Genomic DNA, 19625 nt, shown 5'->3' with positions numbered 1-19625 from the left:
CCTGCCCCTCTGAAAAGTGAGGGCTATGCTGGATCATTTCAGCTTTGAGTGGGCTGTGTGAGGTGTATGTGTGGTATGTGTTTGTAGTGTTTGTAGTGCGGCTCTGGCCCACAAGCCCTCTCTCCTTTCTATTCTGTAAACCTTTCCCTCCCCACGTTCCCCAGCTGCCATCTCTCCCAGGAAACCTAGCCTCCACACAGGAACCCACAAAGTTCTTTCTCCCTGATTCATTTACTGACCCTCTATATCCAGGGCCTTGGAAATCTCCAGAGCCTCTTGCTACCCTGAATCCCAGGTTTAACTTTGGGTTGTATAGAAAAGTGTCTGTTCAGACTGTCTGAACAGAGACATCAACAAGGTACCTGCTGCCCCAAGGGAAAGGGAGTTGACTGGTTTTAGGTCTAGGGGCAAGTCTGCTCTTCATGTGACCTTGGGTCAGGCCCTCCCTGGCCTCAACCTGCCCCTCTGAAAAGTGAGGGCTATGCTGGATCATTTCAGCTTTGAGTGGGCTGTGTGAGGTGTATGTGTGGTATGTGTTTGTAGTGTTTGTAGTGTGTGTGTGTGTGTGTGTGTGGCCAGACAGAGGTTCTTAGGAGAGGCAGGGACCACAAGGAGGAACTCATACTGGGGAGTGGCATTGCTGTGGCAACCTTTCGGAATCCCAGCAGGTATGGCCACCCCTGCAGACCCCCAGGAAGGGCCTGTGAAGCCCAGGTAGGGCCTCCTGTCTGGCAGCCTCCAACTTCACATCATGGACTCCTCCTCTTCCTCTGCAATCTCTCGGTCCACCTCGATGGCAGTGTTCTCGAAGCTGGTGATGCCCCCGTATTTGCGCATGTGCACCATCAGTGGCTTTGGTGACTGACTCCCAGCCAGCGTGGCCACGTACATGCCCGTCCGGTTTTCTTCCAGGGATGGGCCCCAGTCCATGGCTGGCCGACTGGCCTGCTGGAGCCGCTATGGTAGAGCAACGAGAGTGGACATTGAGTTCTTTTCACGGTCAGGCACCCAGCAAAGATCTGATCATGCCCAATGAGAGTCTGCTCTGCCACTTCCGGCTGGTAGCCTTGAGGAACCATCTGTAAGCCCCATATTGAGATAATGAAGCATCATAAGGTCCTGGGAGAGCGACTGGTTGGTACTGGAAACAGCACGGTTGTCATGACTATGAGGCTAGTCACAAACTGCACCCCCAAACCCCAGTATCTAAATGTAGTCTCAGGATCCCACTCTAGGTCCTTTTCCCTAAAAGCTGAGTCCAAACTTGCTGGGGGCTTTTAGGAAAGAACTGGCACCCGAGAGAACAGAGACAGGGCTACAGCTAGCCTCCCTGGACTCTTCAGCTGGCCTCATCCTCTGACCTTTTTCTGTCAGAGCCCAGTGACCAGGAAGAAGAGAGCTGACTAAGGCAATGACTAAGCCTATGGTTACAGAGCCCCTTCATCCTCAGCCACATTCCCAGGGCTCTCTGCCTGTCCTGCCCGGGGCAGAAGCCCCATGCCCTGAGAGAAAGGAGGGCCATGATGAAGCCCTCTGAATACAGGTTCCAAGGGTACAGAGTGTGAAATACCCTTGGCCTAGGGCCAAATGCAACTTGGCACTCAGAGCGTTATTTAAATGTGTTACCAGCATGTGACCCTGCTCCCCACCAACCTTTCTTCCCACTGTCTGCTCCAGTGGCATGGGCCTCTTTGCTGTCATCAAACATGCCAGCCCTTCCTGTCTCTGGGCCTTTGTGCCCCTGCCTGGGGGATGCTCTTCTGTTAGATCTCTACAGCTCACCAAGTCCCTTCTGACATCTCTCTCTGACTGCTCTGGCCAAAACACTGTGTTTCACCACTCTGTTTCTGATCCCTGCTTTCTGCTTGTGTTCTTAGACAGCATATGGACCACTACTGTGTCTTTATTGCTTGGCTCCCACATTAAAATGCAAACTACCAAGCTGAGTGTCTGTGGTGCCCATCTTTAGTCCTAGCACTCAGGAGGCAGAAGCAGGCAGATATCTGTGAGTTTGAGGCTATCCTGGTTTATATAGAAAGTTACAGACCAGTCAGTGCTACATAGTGAGACCCTGACTCAAAACAAAAACAAAGCTGTGTGTGGTGGTGCACGCCTTTAATCACAATATTTGGGAGGTAGAGGCAGCCAGATCTCTCTTGAGTTTGAGGCCAACCTGGTCTACAAAGTGAGTTCCAAGCCAGCTGGAGTTACACAAAGACCCTGTCTCAAAAAAACAAAAACACACAAACAAAAAAGCAAGCTCCCAAGAGCAAGGATTTTGCTGTGTCTCCAGACACATAGGAGTGTCCAGACCATTGTTTCTCAGCTCGGGTACTGCTGGCCTCTTAGCAGGGGCATGCTACCGAGCTGTCCTGCACATGAGAGGATGTTTACCAGGAGCCTGGCCTATTTCCCTAGTTGACAGCAGCACTCCTCAGTCCCCATCCCCTCCATGACAACCAATAATGTCACTGGATGTTGCCAAGGGCAAAACCACTCTGTGGAAACTCTTGGTCTAGAATTGAGGACTTAGCACTCTCTAGCTCTGTGCTAGGTGTTGAGCTATTGAATCACTGCAGTGACACTCTAAGAGGTACTCTCATTTCCCCTTTATGCCCACAGACAGTATCTGAAAATTAAAGCTCAGAGAAATCAGTTAGGCTAGCTAAAGTCACATAGGTGGGAAGTGGTGGCACTGAGATTTGAACCTGGACGGTATGGCCCAATCTTGAACTTTCTAACGCTCTACTTTTCTACCCCCAAAGGCTGACGGGCCACTTTTCTGCTCACAGCAACCTTATAGATAGAGATTTCTGTCCTTATGTTAACGATGGACAAACCAAGGTTAGAGAGGTAACCTGCTTAGTGTCATTTATGCTGTTGGCAAACAGCAGAACTGGGACTCTGATCCAGTGGACAGAAGGAAGCCCTAGCCTCAAGGGAGCACGCCTGAGCCTTGAAGTGCTGACTGCCCTGGCATTCCAGGATGCCCTGTTCTGCTGTGCTCCATACACACCTGGTTTCCAAACAAAGGGCAGCACTCTCAGAGGCATAGGTAGGGCTCTGAGGTTCAGAGAAGGGAAGGGCTTAGCTCCAAGTCACCTAGCAGTTGGAGGCACTGCAATGGCCAGACCCGGGCTGCCATGTGGCTGGGGTGGAGGTGGGAGTTGTAGCTGCTGCTGCTGCTGATGATGGCAAAGAGCACCAAGCCATTCTTCAGGTGAGCATTTGCAAGAGAGGGAGGACAGCTATATGGGGCAGACACTTGGCAGCAGTGTATTGGAACACAGGCCTGGGGAAGGGGCAGAACACTGCTTTATAGCCCATTTCTCATCATTGCCAGTTTCAAGTATCGCTGGTTTAACAACTGGCTCACAGCATTCCTAAATACTTAACAGTCAGTTCTCCTGAGCTGGGACTACCTGACTCCAGCACTGTCTGATGGCTTTGTGTGTTGTGGGGAGGGTCCCCAGGCTCACTTGAGTGGCATTCACAATGACAGCCACTGGCCACTAGAGGACTCCACATTCACAACAGTTGAAGAGCTGGCCTTGGGCATGGAGGATGCCCAGGCTCAGAGTGGGGCAGGATTCACTGTGGTCACACAGCACATCTCCTGGCCCAAAATGGGTCCCTGTCTCACTCTTTCAAGGTCTGTTGGATCCTGTGTCAAATGGCTTGCTCTCTTTTACACAATCATGCTATACCTCTTGGGTATAGGAAAAGGAGATAGCCTACCCCCTAGAGTCTTTCAACGTTGTTCTCTGGCTCTGGTCTTCAGGTTCAGGTCCTGATGCTTAAGCTATCATTAGTAGTCTTTGGGTCAGTCTCCCTCCTTCCCCCAGCACCAAGGCTCCATGTACTGTAAGGTCCAGATCAGGATCTTGGCCCCTAGTCAACCTAGCCCATATGGACCTCTGCAGGCTACAGAAAGCCTTCCAAGCCCTGAATAAGATGTGGGCACAGATGTTTTCTAACCTGAGAGCTGGGGCCATGGTGGGGTCACAGGTCCAGAAGGTTGTTGGGGGGGCAAGAAGGCAGACTCACCTCCCAGAGTGAGCCTTCCTCTCGAAGCACAGCAACCAGCATGCCAGCCGGGATCATGAGGCAAGACAGCAGACCCATCAGGATGCCTAGAAGCTCAGCCCAGGCGGGGAAGCGATAGCTGCCGTACTCTGAGGGCTGGTACTTGACGATGCTGTATACCAGCAAGGCCTGCAGAGTGGGGACTCCAGCATCACCAGGCCTCAAGTGGGCCCCAGGGTATGGCATGGTCTGGATCTGAACCACCCACAGCCCTAAGCTATATCAGAACCTGAAACGATCCATCTCTGGGGTTTTTTAAGGCCTGGGCTAGCCCAGCTATAAGCTGACCCCATATCAAAGCCTGTAACAGGCCAGCTCCAAACTGACCCCATATCAAGACCTGTAACAGCCCAGCTCTGACAGACCCTAAATTCTGAGACAGCCTGTCTCCCAGTTCTTCCCACACTAATCTGCAACACAGCATTGAGGCCTCATTCCCAAGGCCCTAAAACCTAAGAAAGCCCCATCCACTTGCTAACCAACTGTAAGGCTAGGTACAGCACAGCTTACAAAGCTGGGACTTGAAGGGGGATGCGTGGGCTAGGTCCTCATGTCCACCCTACTGTCCTATCAAAGGCTCACTGGTGCCAGGACAGCCTGGCCAGACTAAATGCACAAAGGGACCCATACCAGGTCTTGGGGCCCCAGCCAACCACCTTCCCTCCTACCCTTGGTTACCAGGAGAGTGGCTGGGGACAGGAACAGCCAGCAAGCCCTGAAGTAGAGGCCTGGCTTGAAGCCCAGCATCATGTGAATGTCTCGGCAGAACCTCTGGATGCCTGCACAGGGGAGGAGAAGGGGTGTCCCCATAGTAGAGCCCATGGGTACATGTAGCCCCTCCTCCATGCCAGCTTCCCTGCCTGATGCTTGGTACAGGGCCCCAGGCAGATCCTGTTCTCCTATTCTGGGGAGTGTCAGCCTGCCTCCCCGAGCCCTTCTCACCATACACCCGGGTGACAGCGAGGCACGTGGTGATCACCACCACCATGAGTCCAAAGCTGGCGCTGTAGTCATCCAGAAGGACCAGCCAGTACATGCCCCCCTAGAACACAAGGCATAGCACTGGACCCCCAGCCTCAGTCTCCTTCTCAGCTGTAGGTCTTCTCCTGGCAGGAGATGAGTGGGGAGCAGCCAAGGGGATGACTAGGAGATGTATGCCTGCTCAGCCTCGCAGAGACGATGTCCCTTCCAGCCTCCCAGCAGCCTGAGATGCTAGCAGCTCCCATTAACAAAGGAGAAAAGATGGTTTCACAGAGGGGCGAGTCACTTGTCTGGAGTCACTCAGCAAGAGCAAGAGTGAAATTTGAAACTGTCTTTTAGATACTACAGAGCCAGAACTCAAATATAAGGCCAAGGTGCCTCCCTCAGAAGGCAGGGCCTGGTCAGACAGGATGCATTCCAGTGACTGCTCAGTCAGGGCAGATGCCACTCCACCCTGCCCACCCAGTCTGGTGCCCCTGGCAGGTCACTCACATCGGTGGTAAGAATCAGTCCCATTAGGTACATGGCCACACAGATAAGACCTGAGAACACTGCCTTCTTGGGCCGCAGGTAGTATGGGAACTCATCTGTCACTGCAGTGACTATGGTCTCTAGAAAGGCAAACTGGATGGGGGATTGGGATCAGAGTTCTGTCCCTCCATACCAGTGCCCACTCCCATGGACAAGGCTCACCTGGCTATCCAGGCCAAGAGTCAAAAGCATGAAGAAGAAGAGGAAGGACCAGAAAGGCGACAGAGGCAGCATAGTCATGGCCTGTGGGTAAACGACAAAGGCCAAGCCAGGGCCTGGGCCCAGCACAAGCAGAGTTAGCAGCCTGGAGCACACAGTGGGCCCTGTATGCCTTCAAATACACAGGGCCGCCTATGCCCTCCTGTGTGCACTCATTCAGCATACCCAAGCCCAGATATACACACTAAATGTAAGCGTTGGTCACTTTCTTAGCTCCCAGCACTCAGGCCTGCACACTGCAGGTGCTCAGTGCATGGAAGCTGATGGGCAAACAACAGTAATAGTGCATAGATGAACACAGGAACCAAACATAGAACACATAGGTCTGCACGCAATCTTTTGTACAGGGAATCCTACCAGCATACATTTGTATACCCACCCATTGACACAAGACACACTGATTCACAGACCACTGTCACCCTGGATTCACTTGTACACATGCATCTCAACCCAGGATGTGACTTGTTTAGAAAAACAAGACATGAAAGACAAAACAATCTCACACAGAAATTCTTTTGTCTTCAGCACAGATTAACATACACCCATGCATTTTGCACATGGATATACACACGTGCAGGATATATACACACACATTCACACACAGAGCTATTCCCTATCTTGTCAGCCTGTGTTGACAATGCATCCTGTGGCTCAGCCCCCTCTCACCCCACCAAACCCTGGCATCCTGTCCCCTGCCCACCTGCTTTGGCCACTTGGTCCACAGGCACACCTAGCTCCTGAGACATGTAGCCCAGCACCGAGAAGATGGCGAACCCAGCCAGGATGCTGGTGATGGCATTGCCCAGAGTGACAATGAAGGTATCTCTGCCAGGAGAGTCCAGGCACAGGTCAATGTGAGCTGGCCACACCCTCAACCCATGAGCTCCTCCCGGGCAGCCATTCTCCTCTCAGTTTTGGCCCCTGGCACTGGGAAGCCTCAGACACTGACCTGTAGATGTTCTGATGAAATGTGTTGTAGGAGGCAAATGTAAGGAGACCCCCAAAGCCCACTCCCAGGGAGTAGAAGATTTGAAGAGCAGCTTCAATCCATACCTGCACCAAATGAGGAGGGATGGGGAGGGCACAGAGAGCGGGGAAGAGAAGTAAGGAGGCAGATGAAGATGGGGGAGGCTCAACAGATCAACTCCAGCACTTACACTGCAGAACAGAGGGAAGTCCCTCCCCTTTCTGAGCCTCAGTTTCCCCAACCAGGGTCTAGCAAATGGCCTCTAAAGTTTGGTCTAGTCCTGAATGAAGGTGTGACTAATGCAGAGTTGCCAGAAGATTCGAGTTGAACAGGCCCATTTAAGCACTTTACTCCCTGCCTAGAGTCAGAGAGACTTAACTAGAGTCCATCTTTACTGCTTTCTGTGTATCCTGAGCGAGCCCTGCCATCTCTCTGAAGATTCCTCATCTGTAAAAAGACACATAGAATAGTGTCTATGTATTTCATTGGAAGGCACAGTGAGGGCTAAATCACTACAATAGTAGAGAAGTGTCAGGTACAGTCATCAGTCAATAGTGTCAGCTGTTGTGTCCATGGTGTGATCATCTGTTACTAATGACCCCCTGGGCTTTGAAGCCAGAGAGATCTAAATGGAACCCCAGTCATGGAACCTGAAGATGATCACTAATTCTTGTGGACTTTGTCAAGTGGAGAGAATAATGTCTACTTTAAAGGATTTTTTTTTAAAGATTTTATTTTATTTTTATTTTTTGTGTGTGAGTGTATTGCCTGCCTGTGTGTAAGTGCACCCGTGTTGTGGAATGTCCTTGGAGGTCAGAAGGTGTCAGATCCCCTGGAACTGGAGTTACAGATGGTTGTTAGCTGCCATGTGGGTGCTGGGAATTGAACCTGGGTCCTCTGCAACAGCAGTCAATGCTCTTAAGCACTGAACCATATCTCCAGCCCCTACTTCATAGGATTTAAAAAAATATTTTATTTATTATTTTTATTTTATGTGTATGTGTGTATTGCCTGCATGTGGGTAAGTGCACCTGTGTCGTGCAATGCCCGCGGAGGCCAGAAGAGGCTGTCAGATCCCCTGGAACTAGAGTTACAGACAGTCGTTAGCTGCCATGTGGGTGCTGGGAATCGAACCCGGGTCTTCTGTAAGAACAGTGTTTTTATCCGCTGAGCCATCACTCCAGCCCCTTCATAGGATTTTAAAGTATAAACAAAGGAAGGGCTGGGTATGGTGCTGCTGATGGGGGTCCCTGGCACTACTCTGTCTCCTCCTTGGAGCCCTTCTTTCATGCTCCCTGCTCACCTTGGAAGACAACAGGTGGTGGAACTGGGGGGTGAGATAGAATTGGATGCCCTTCCAGGCCCCAGGCAGGGTCACTCCTCGGACCAGCAGCATAAGCAGGATGAGGTAGGGAAAGGTGGCTGTGAAGTACACCACCTGGGAGAGAGCAGGGGACTGGCAGGGGGCCTTCCACACAACTGCCATGCGCAAACCCTCATCCCAGAGACTCACTTTCCCAACCTCTCGTGGTCCTGAGCCAGGTCTTTAACTGCTGCACTATATATCCCTCTAGCCTGTGGTCCTGAGCCAGGAACCAGCCACCATTCCTCTCCTTCCTTCTGAATTGCCCCACCCATCTCCCCACCAGCCCACGGTCACTGTCCTGCTTCCCAAGACCATCTCAGTCTCATCTCTGCTACCACCCCTGGCTCAGGCCACCAGCATGAATGATAAGAGCCTCTTCTTCCTCCTGTGCCTGGCCTGTGCCCCTGCAAATCACCAGATATCTCCAAACACTCACTGCCTTCCCTTGGCCCCCTCCTGAGCCAGTTATTCCTCCTGCCTCAAGCCTCAGCATCATCTGCCTTGGCTGTAACTATGTCAACCCCTCCTTTCTTTCTAATGTTTTCCACCCTCTCTCTCCTAGCTCTGTGGCACCTCTTGCTCAGCAGAGGGCAAGTTCTCATTTTTAAATGACCTAGGTTTCCAAGTCCTGGAACACCTTGTTCCTTTCTCCCCCTTCATCGCCTCCAGTGCACACCTGGGGACTTTTTCTCCCCAGCATCTAGTCTTCATTCACCAGATAAATAGCACCTCAACTTTCCCTAGATGGAGTTCACTCCATGTCTAGCTGCAGGGTTAGGCATGCAACCAGGCCTAGCCAAGCTGAGCATCCCTCCTTGTTCTAGAGACTGGTTTAGGGATAGGTACATAGCCTGCCTTATTCAACAAGGTAAGTTCAACAATATTTGCAAACTGGGGAAGCAGGTGAAGGAAGCCAGTGAGGAGGAAAGCTTCACCGAGAGAGCAAAAATGCAGATTTATGGAAGTGGCCATTGAGCCCCTACCCAGCCATGTCTAAAGCACACACTCTGGGCTTTCCAGTTGAGTGTAACATCTGGTTTCAGGTCACCTGCAACTCCAAGGGCCCTGACCTATATATCTGCAAACATTCCACAAACCGTCTCTGAGTCCCTTCAAAGTGCCAAGCTCTGGGCAAAGATGCAAACTTGAATAACCTGTATTTTGCCCAGGGTAGACTTCTAGTCCAGCAGGCAGGGAGTCCACTGTCCCTCCTCACTCCCGTGCTCTTTTCAACAGAACCCCTCCCACACCCTCCTCTGAGAGAATGCTACCATTTTCTCAGCCTTAGCTGGCTCTCTGCCTCCATCACTGCCTCCCCACCCACCTTGGCCCCCAGTTGTCCCAAGCCTCACCTTGCCCGAGGACTTCACCCCCTTGAGGATACAGAGGAACACGATGACCCAGGCCAGCAGCAGGCAGAGGCAGAGGTTCCAGCGGATCTCCCCGGGCTGGCCAATGCCCTGGCTTCCCTGAATGTGCAGGACATAGCGGCTGTGGGAGACAACAGTCTGAGAGTCCTTTGCTCACCCTGCTATGCTCCGTAGGCATAGAGAAAAGTCGTGTCCATCATTGCAGACCCAGCATCTCTTTCTCCACGTGATGCTTTCCAATCCTGCTCCATCCTTCTTGGACCAGCTGTGAGTCCAGGAGGTTGGCCTCTACCCACACCCCAGCTCACGTCCTCCTGGGCTTTTATGTGAATTTGGCCAAAGGGAGAAAGCAGGAGGAGACAGAGGGTCTGGGTATTTGCACACATATGCACACATGTGCATACACTTATGCACACACATGTACTCCATCTGGGAGCCTGGCCTTGGCTGTGCTCCTCTGAGCCACAGTTCTCATTGGTTAGCCCCTCTTCCAAGCCCCTAAATTCCCTTCCCTTGCCCTCTGGTTTTGGGTGTTAACAGCTCTCTATTGCTAGCCTCTGATGCTCCACCTCTTCATGTGCATTCTCTATTCTTTATAAAGTCTCTTCACCAAACTCCCTCCAGTTTGGCCCTCTTAGTAGTGCCATCTTCCCTCTGCCCATACTCTGCCCAATGTGGTCAGCCTTGGTGTTGCCACAGAGACTCTTGGTAGCCACAGTGACTATGTCACATTCTTGGACTTTGCATGGCTCACCCAAACTCATGCCCTCCTGTGGGTCACACTTTAGCAAGCACACACTCTGACTGGTCTGGAAATGGATAGATGAGTGGACTGTACAGGGCCACGTAAGCTGGAGGAGGGAATATTTCAGACAGGGGCCCGTTGGGGGAACCTCTGAGAGCAACCCTTTGTAAGTGAAAGGAGGAGCTATCTCATAGGTTCTCTAGCCAGCCAGTGGTCTCCAGCTGGGGCGGGGGGCAGGCTATTCTAGAACATTCTAAAACAGGATAGGGAATCAGGAATCCTTAGTGTCAACATAGCTTTACTTGAGCAGGCCTCTGGCCCTTGTTTTTCTTGCTGTAAACTGGGGCTCTGGGATAGGTTGGTGAGCCACAATGTCTTCCTGACAGCCATCATTCCTAGAGTTCACGAGTGCCTGGTACTAGGACAACGGTTTTATCTGTGTTGCAACCCTTAGTCTCACCTCTGCTCTTACATGAACCTGAGATGTTTCTTACTCTGTAAGGTCCTGGCTGTATGCTAAGTGCTTTATCTATTGACATAGTAACTCAATAAATGCTTATTCAAAGAATGAATACATGAGTAAATGGCTAAATGGATAGCGTCCTGTCAACTGGGTATGGGTATCACTCCCATGGTGACAGGATGCAAGCGAGGCTCTAAAATGTCACTAGTACTATTGTCATCACCATCTCAACTCTCATCTGACATTTACTGAGCCCTCACTAACCCCAAGACTAAACTGCACAGTTTGCATGCAGTTCTTTCCTCTAATCTGCATGACCACCTTCTCAATTAGCTTCTGCCTTGTCCTGATTCTAAAAGTAAAACAACAGAACCCAAGTACATTATTCAACATTACACAGCTGGCCAGGTGAAGCGCCAGGATCAAAATTCCCTGTTCCCTTAATAAAACTAGCTTCTGACCTCTAAGCACACAGCCCAGTACAGCCCCGCCCTCCTGCTCCTCCTCATTGTCCACCCCAGACAGGCTGACCTCCAGTACTCCTCACTAGGGCTGACAGTGCTGCTGAGGTTGAGGGGCAGCACCCCATTGCTGTCCCTGGGGCCTCTGTGCTCCAGGCAGCGCTCTGTGTTCCACCAGTTGCCGCAGTGCTCCCAGGGCAGGTTGCTGGTGAGGGAGGCAAAGAGGTAGAAGAGGACATAGGCGATGATCATGTTGTAGTAGATAGCCACTAGGCCTACGATGAGCAGCATGGCCGCGCCTGCACCTGGGGTAAGGGAAGGGCAACATCACCTTCCTGTGGGAGCTCATGGATACCACAACTCCCCATGGATCCACCTAGGCCAGGACCACTGAGGTCTTACCTTTGAAGAGGGGGCTGATTTTCCAGACAGCTAGGGGCCCCAGGCTGGAGAACTGGCCCAGGGAGAGCTCAAGGAAGAAGAGTGGGATGCCACAGATGGCCAACATGAGGAAGTAGGGCACAAGGAAGGCACCTGTGGGGAGGGAACAGGTGGGGATGGGTTCAGGAGGACCAACTCACCTGCAAGGCCCCATGCTAACTGGCCCACCCCTGTCTCCTGACAGCAGCCACTAACATCCACCTGGGAAGTGGGTGGGTCCTTAGCCTGTGTGTCACTGAGGCCAAGGGAGCTCATGGGTTGTTTTCATTTCTATAGCCTGGGAGCCCAGAATATGGTTGGGCTCAGAGCATACACTTCAGAAACACCTGCTGAGTGATACTCTGGCTGCCACCTGTGATTTCGTGGGTCCTGTGGTTTCAAAGGCCTGGCATCTCTCCCCCCTTGTCTTCTCACATTGACAACCACCTCCTTTAGAGAGATGCCTACCACCAGGTGGCTCTGGAAGGGCTATGGTCACACCACCTAACCCTCTGTCCTCCCTCCTGAAGCCCTACCCCAGGCCAGGTCAGTCACTTTCCCTGAAATTCTGTATAAATGCATTCAGAGGGAGAGGTTCTAGGAGACTCTGGGGTGGTTAAGCCCTCCAGAACGAAGTCATTCCAGAAGTGTGTGTTTATATTCCCCACTCCAGCTGCAGAGAAGAGGACTGTCTAAGAAAAAGTAAGATCAACACACAGAAAGAGTAGGGAAGCAGGGAGAGGGAAGAGGAATTTGGGAGTCTTAGGCTAGTTGTGCACCCACAGCCCCAGTGTTCAAATAAACGCATCTGGGCTTTGCATAGTCTAGTGTTTCTTGGATTCTTCTTTGTCAACACACATTTCTTTAACAAGTTTGGTAGAGGAGGTTGGAGATACAGAGGTTGGAGAGCATGTGGCCCTGGGTTGGAAGGTTGGGTGTGTCCCGTGTGATCTTGGACAGGGAATTTGGCCTCTCCAGACTCCAGCTGCCTCAGCACTTCCCGGGTGCCTACCCAAAAGGGTTGTTATCAGGGCATGAACTAGGCAGCAAGCCCAGGGCCTAGTAGGTGGTAAGTGCTCAACTCTATTGTTAATGAGGCTTAGAATGGTAACTTGATGGAGAAGCAAGGACAAAGGGAATTACTTGAAAGATAGGTGAGATCTTGTGTTTGCAATCCGAAGGAGGGGGAACCAGGAGAGGGAACACTGAAGATTCTAGAGATGGAATGACAGATGGAGCAGGGCCTTGGAGGAGGGGAGGGGCAGGAGACAACACAAAGCATGTCAATACTGACAGTGGGCACTGCCCCATGTATATGGGCAGTGAGCAGCTCCCTCTGCCTACCACAGAGCCTGGAAATATAAAGCCTCAGGGAAAAGCCCATGTGGGTATTATCCTATGGATGATAAGGAGGGAGGAGTGGCTTGGGTGGTGAAAAGAAACAAGCAGCCCAAGATTACATGGGAGACAGTGGTTGAGGTCACTTCAGAGCTCATCGTATAGCCCCCAAGCCTTAGTCCATCACCCCAGATACCCCAGATAGGACCCCAGACCCATACCGCCTCCATTGGTGTAGGCTCGGTAGGGGAACCGCCAGACGTTTCCCAGGCCCACACAGTAGCCGATGCAAGACAGCAAGAAGTCCAGCTTGCCCGTCCAGTTGCCCCTGTCTGCTGCAAAGTCCACATCCAGATCCACATCACCCTGGTCGCTGGGGGTCATCAGCAGGTCTGGGGTGACAGGCTGCCAGTAAGAGAGACCAAAGCAAGGAGGGAAAAGGGTGAGGCCAGAGTGGAAGTGGGACCCCAAGCCAAGAGTGTAGACCTGGACAGGGCTGAGTAGAAGATGGTCCATGCGTCCAGATAATCAAATGATTTCACCTGGACTCATGGGGTCCTGGGTGGGAGATCCTCAGGGTCCAGCAGGGTGACTCAAGCACTTAGGAAGTTGCCGGGTCTCACCTTAGCTAACAGGAATAGACCAAGGATGGTCCGATTTTGATGCTGCTGCTGTCAGTGATGGTGATGATGTTTCTAACAGTCAACACGTGCTAGTGGTCACAGCACTAAACATTCTACCTCACCATCTGATTTCATCTCAGAACAACCCTCAGCTAAGCACTCAGCCACACTCCATTCCAAGCCAGTCTTGAGGAAAGCTGAGGCTCCAAGAGAGCTTGACTGGTAGAAGAACCTAGCCTGGAGCCCAGCATTCATGATGCTCACAGCTCCACCCACTGTATTGGAGGTTTGTCTCCATCTGGGCACTCGGACAGTATGGAGCACATCCAAGGGCAGGTAGAAGGAGTTCAGGAAAAGAGGATCCACGTGGATAGAGGAGCAGCCAGAGTACCCTCAGCACAGGAAGTAGAGGACTGACTGAATGTTGTGCTCCCTGCAGGAGGAATCAGACTTCTGTCCTACAGCTGATATGAGGACTGTGGGTTTTGCCTAGGGCTCGTCAAGTAGCTTCTAATGATCTGCCTCCAAAAGTTACCACCTTACTGTTCATTAAAGGAGAGGAAAGTACAGTGGGACCTGCCGTCCTGAACACATCCCTTTCCATGATCCACAATGGGCTACTGGGTACTTTCCCTGTGGCTAGAACTGAGAGATGGTGATCAGTGCCAGCCATATGGGATCCCAAAGAATGCAAGATGGCCTGTTTGTGAGTTGCTCAGCTTGGTACCTGCAAGGAAGTCCAGAGGTATCAGGAGAGCTGCCTAAGATTCAGAGGCAATTTCCATCAAGGAAAAAGGGAGAGGATCAGAAGAGGGCAGTCCACTTTGCCTAGTCACCTCTGAAGTTCACCCTCTAGGGCCCAGGAGAATGGAAATGCAAAGTAGACCAATCAGCAAGCACCCAGTGACGGTCGCATCCCCGGAGGGAAGCCCCATCCCACCCCCCCAAGTTTCCTGTCCAGAAATACTTGTAGGAAAACCTGGAGGCCAGGAGACTGTGATTTTTGTCCATGGTCTATGCTAATACATTGTGTGACCACAGTCTTCTCAGTCTCAGTTTCCCCATCTGGGCACTGAGGAGATTGGGGAGATCAGTGTTTCCAGAAACATATCTTTTGGGATTTTCATAGACATTCTGTGAAAGAGTTCTTGAGTCAAAGTACCTTTGTGAAAGCTGTGTTAACACAAACTGAAACATGCTTCTCTGATTGTAGGACTGGTCAGGTCATTTACTGGGCCAGGATGTGTAGTGTCATTCCAAATACAGACAAGAATGCATTATTCCCAAATTCTATGTAAGAAAATGGCCTCAAGGAGCCAGCATGCTGGTATGTGCTTTGATAAGGTAGGTGCGGACAGTGTTAGGGAGCCTTCAGGTTCTGTGTTCCAACAAGGCATAAACCTTTGCTAGAGACTCATGATGGCTGAGGGTGAGGTAAGAGCCTCCCTAGGGACTCAGGGCCAAGCCACTGGCCAGATGAATTTCCTGCCCCAAGATTTTCCACCCAAATCAGGCAGTGACAGGAGGCTTCGCTGGGTACTGGCCACAAGAGCATTGATGGGATGAAGCTGAAAAGAGAGCTGGGTATGACTCAATTGTAGAGCGCTTGACCCAGGTCTAGCCTTCATCCCCGGCAGAGAGTTAAGGTTAGCATGAGTATCACATGAATGAAATGTGTGCTGCAGTGACAGGGCTGAGCAGTAGACCTGGTGGCAGTGCTGAGATTCCATTGTGGGGCTGACTCCGTGACAGTAGTGTGACCATAATGGCGATCTTGTCTGTGACTGGACAATTGTGATGGATAGGAACAGCTTGGCATGATTTATAGGTAAGGGTGACTGAATGAAAAAGCTGCTTTAGAGTTGAAACAAACAAGTGCTGGAGTGGTGGTTCTCTGTTGCCTGGAACACGCTGAGGTGAGAGTGGCAGCAACTCCCAGGCTTAGCTGAGCTGCTCCCCTCCTCTAGGGTTACCTCTAGCCAGTGAGCACCAGCCTTCTGGAAACTGGGCTCCCAGGCAAACTCCAGGAGGAGAGCAGTGGCAGCCAGCTGACGTGACCCCTGGCGCCACCCTGAAATCACCTGCTCCTTTTAGGCTAGCTAACAGGAGGTCCCAGTAATCAGGCTCCTCTGATCCCCTCAGAGAAGCTGCCCTTTCAGTGTTCACAAAGCGGCCTTGCTCTGTTTCCATGGTAACAAGAGTTCTAAGAGCAGGATGTTGCCAGATAGTCCCCCACTTCCCCCAATCAGAGGGAAGCTTGCTCCTGTTCTAGGGCCAGGGAATGGGGTCCCAGAAGGCTGAGCCAATCAGGCACCCACATGAAGCCCCAATTCCACCATCAGGTGACTTTCAGGAGGCTGGCACAGAGAGAATGGGGCTGGTTGGAGACAGCAGACAACACCCAAGTAAATGGGGCAGGGTAGGAACCTACCTGGCTGGCTTTCAGCTTTAACCTGGGAGGGAGTTCCCTCCCATTCAGGGAACTGAGAGATGTAGGTCCCCACCCTCGGTTCCAGAAGACGGGGGACTGGAAGTGGAAGTGTTACTAAGCCCAGGAGGCTCTCCTGCCTTCTTCAGGACAGACAATAAGGCATCTAGAGTCCCACTTAATAGTGCAGATGAGTAAACAGTTCCACAAAGGGAAAGGGGAGCCCAAGGTCAAATGGTAAGCCAAGGGCAGAGCACAGCTAGGACCAGATCACCAACCCCAGCCCATCCAGATGGGGCTCACTGCTGCCTGCGTCTCTTTGAGACCTGGGGAGGTGGGCCTGAGAGAGGAGGGCCTCCACACTGCTCTGTCCATCCTAGGTGACTTCTGCCTCCAGGGAAACCAGGAAGTACGGCCCTGTGCCTCAGTTGCCTCATCTATAAAAGGGGGATAGTGGGGCCTAGTGGAGGGCTAAAGGAGAGGAGACTGGTGACTCTCCTGGGGAACACCCAGCAAGAGCTTCCTGCTGCATGGTCATTTCCACCATGTGTGCTGTGACGACAGAGAAGGGAAAGAGCTCTGTGGGAAGGGTGAGCAAAGAACAGAGAGACAACACAGAAAAAATGGGGACAAAACCAAGAACACACAAATGGCTTCAAGAAGTGACTCTTGCCAGCCCATAGAAAGACCCAATTACCCCAGTGGTTCCATGCTCAGCAGCACAAGGGCTTGAATGGGGGAGTGTATGTGTGTGCCCCTTGAATGAGGGAGTGTGTGTGTGTGTGTGTGTGTGTGTGTGTAGCCCCTGTGAAGTCTTCTCACATGTACCTCCCCCTTCCAGCTCACAGCAGTCCCATACTGCACACAGCCCAGTGGGGACAGGGTTGCTGTCTCCACACTGGGGAAAACGGGCCTGACCAGTCATCAGGCAAGTGGCAGCTTCAGAGACAGTACCCAGGAGTCCTCTTCCCTTGGTTAGGCTGGTACTTTTAAGCCCGAAGCCATAAAAAACTTCCTCCCAGTACTCCCCCCAGCCTATCCTCAGCACACACAAACAACTCATTTGGGAAGTCACACCTGGCAAGGTGGGGAGATTGAGGTCTGCTTCAGTATCCCTCTCCTGTTAATACCTCATCTCCCATCCTTCAGTTTCCCACCCCCTACACTTGCCTTCCTTTATCCCTGAGGAAGGACAGGCTGAGGGTGTCCTGCAGGGGTTGGAAGGGTCAAGGTAGGAAAGGGAAGGCTGCTAGAAAGAGGGGCCAGGAGGCAGCAGAGGGGCCCACAGGGTCAGAGTCTGAAGGACTGAAGTGGGTCGCTGGAGGCTGACAGAGACCCTTCACTATAGAGTGCCCAGGTGAGGCCAGGGTTAGGCCCCACCCCCAACACCAGCCCAGCTCAAAGCAGGTGTTCAGTTTCCAGCGCCCCCACCCGACAGTCAGCTCCTGTAGGAACAGGCTGAGGAGTGGGAGATGTGGTATTTGGCCCCAGTTACCTGATCCCTGCCTCCTGGGGCTGCAGACACCTGTTCGCAGGGCCAGGCCCTGGGATCCTTGGGCCCCAGCATCCCGCTCCCCAGGTGGCAAGGGGGCAATCGTGACCCCACCCCTTCCCGGAATTCAGCTTGCGGGGGAGGGGGGGCGGGCTCCCGAGCCCTGAGCGGTCGGGGCTTCTCTCTAGCCCGCGGACCCTCCTGGCTTTGGCTCAGCTGCGCCGCGCCCTCGTGCCCCTACCTTGCCTAGGTGAGCTCCTCGGAGCTTCTTCATCCTGGAGGGCAGGCGCTGGCGCTCAGCGCGGAGAGCGAGAAAGCCTGGCGGCGAGCGCTGATCTGGCCGCTGGCCGCTGCGCCTTTGCCCCCCGCGGCTCCCGCGCACCGGCTGGGGCTGGCAGGAACGCAGGCGCTGCCGTCTGGCGGCTGCGGGCGTGGGGCGCAGTGAACGTCCTGCCTCTCCCTGCGCAGCGCCCAAGGCTGGGGAGACACCCAGACAGACCGGGTGATGGACAGACGGCGGCGGGGGGATGTGCGCGCCCCCGCACGCAGAGCTGCGGATTGGAGGGGCCCGAGCTGGTGGGGAGGGGGGTGCGCGACAGAAACTCTCCACTGCAGCTAGGTCTCCTGCATGACCTTGGGCAAGTGACTGCCCTTTCCTTAGTCAGGTGAGGAAAAAGGCAGGCAGAGCTCTCCTGAACACTAAGAATACTGACTTGGGCCTCAACATCGCTCCACGTCTTCTTTGCAGAGTGACCTTGAAGTTCCCTCAGGGCAACTTCACCTGGAAATTGAGAATAAGAATGTCACTTTACAGGGCTGTGAGTGAGGAATTCAGGGAGATGGAACACAGAAAACAACTAGCATGGGGCTGGCACATAGTAGGAGCTCGATGTTTGTTGACTGTGAGTAACTCATAAGCCAATCATCTAATCTGTCAGCATTTTTCCAGCACCTACAGTGGTCTTGGGCCACATCTTATTTTCTCAGCCTGGAGAGGCAAGTGTTAGTACTGCTGTTTACAGATGAGGAAACTGAAGGACAAAGTTCAGTTACTCAAGGTCATACAGTGTGTGACACCAGAGGCAGAGTCAGGCTTCATGGGCTTCCTAACATAGCAGTGGCCCCCCAGCACTCACTGCTTCTCTTGGAATGAAAATGAAGTTAGGAGGTTTGGGTGAGGAGAAGGAACAGGCAAATGTCACCATGTGGTGGCTTGTGATATAGGGTTAGCACTAGATTCCTCTCCACCAGCAGTATGGCCTCAGGAATGATCTATTTTTATTTTATTTTATGTGTATGCAGTGTTTTGCCTGCATGTATGCAAGCTCACCTGTGTCATGCAATGTCTGTGAAGGTCAGAAGAGGGCGTGGGATCCTCTGGAACTGGAGTTACAGACAGTTGTTAGCTGCCACGTGGGTGCTGGGAATTGAACCCAGGTCCTCTGCAGGAGCAGCCAGTGCTCTTAACCACTGAGCCACCTCTTCAGCCCAGGAACTGTTCCTCCCTGCAAGTTTGGCTGGCCAAGGCTCTCCTGGCCCAGGAAGGAGCTCCCCAATGTGGCGCCTGCCCCTAGAGGCCTCAGTGATATTTTTGCATCTGTGGAACACACTACCAACCATGGCTGAACTCTCAGAATGTCTAACCATTCTGTGAGCCTTTGGCTGGGATGAGACAGGACTGACTAGAGTGATTCTGTGATCAGTTCATTTGTTTGGTGGGATGAACCATTGTGCCAGGGGACAGACACAGGCATGACAAATCACGCCTCTTTAAAGGAGTCCTGTTCAGACATTCACCGCCCAATGATTGCTGTCCACATGGGGGGGAGGCCTTTGGCACAATCGAGGTCTGCTTTGCCCCCTGGGACTTGAGAGGGAAGAGAAGAGTCCAGGGTTCCTGTGCTGGCTGTAGGGTCCCCCTCTCCTCCTCAGTCTCTGAGCTGCTCCTCCCTGCAAGTTTGGCTGGCCAAGGCCCTCCTGGCCCAGGAGAGCTCCCCAATGTGGCCCCTGTCCCTAGGGGCCTCAGGCAGCAATGATATGGGCAAAGAAGGCACATTTCCTAAGTCCTGCTGTGGGCATTATGATGGATGTCCCTGTTCAATATCCAATGATTAGCCCAGAAGGCAGAAAACTGC

At 52.5% G+C, this 19625-nt stretch overlaps 1 protein-coding gene across 1 annotated transcript; it reads right to left on the bottom strand.

Annotated features, from left to right (window-relative positions):
• Positions 1 to 549: 549 nt before the first annotated feature.
• Positions 550 to 18091, bottom strand: Slc6a7 (solute carrier family 6 member 7). The gene is made up of 14 exons (XM_008849385.3): positions 17732 to 18091; positions 13169 to 13352; positions 11592 to 11723; positions 11260 to 11494; positions 9503 to 9641; positions 8088 to 8222; positions 6767 to 6870; positions 6518 to 6642; positions 5761 to 5873; positions 5560 to 5691; positions 5029 to 5128; positions 4765 to 4865; positions 4048 to 4215; positions 550 to 957 (listed from the first exon to the last, which is right to left on the bottom strand). The coding sequence occupies exons 1-14, from the start codon at positions 17762 to 17764 to the stop codon at positions 745 to 747; spliced, it is 1914 nt and encodes a 637-aa protein (XP_008847607.1). The 5' UTR covers positions 17765 to 18091; the 3' UTR covers positions 550 to 744.
• Positions 18092 to 19625: the final 1534 nt, after the last annotated feature.

The sequence above is a fragment of the Nannospalax galili genome, unplaced genomic scaffold (genome assembly GCF_000622305.1).
Source record: "Nannospalax galili isolate Female #2095 unplaced genomic scaffold, S.galili_v1.0 scaffold704, whole genome shotgun sequence".
Classification (NCBI taxonomy): Eukaryota; Metazoa; Chordata; class Mammalia; order Rodentia; family Spalacidae; genus Nannospalax; species Nannospalax galili.
The sequence above is the reverse complement of the archived record's forward strand: the minus strand, read 5'-3'. Positions and strand labels throughout refer to the sequence as shown.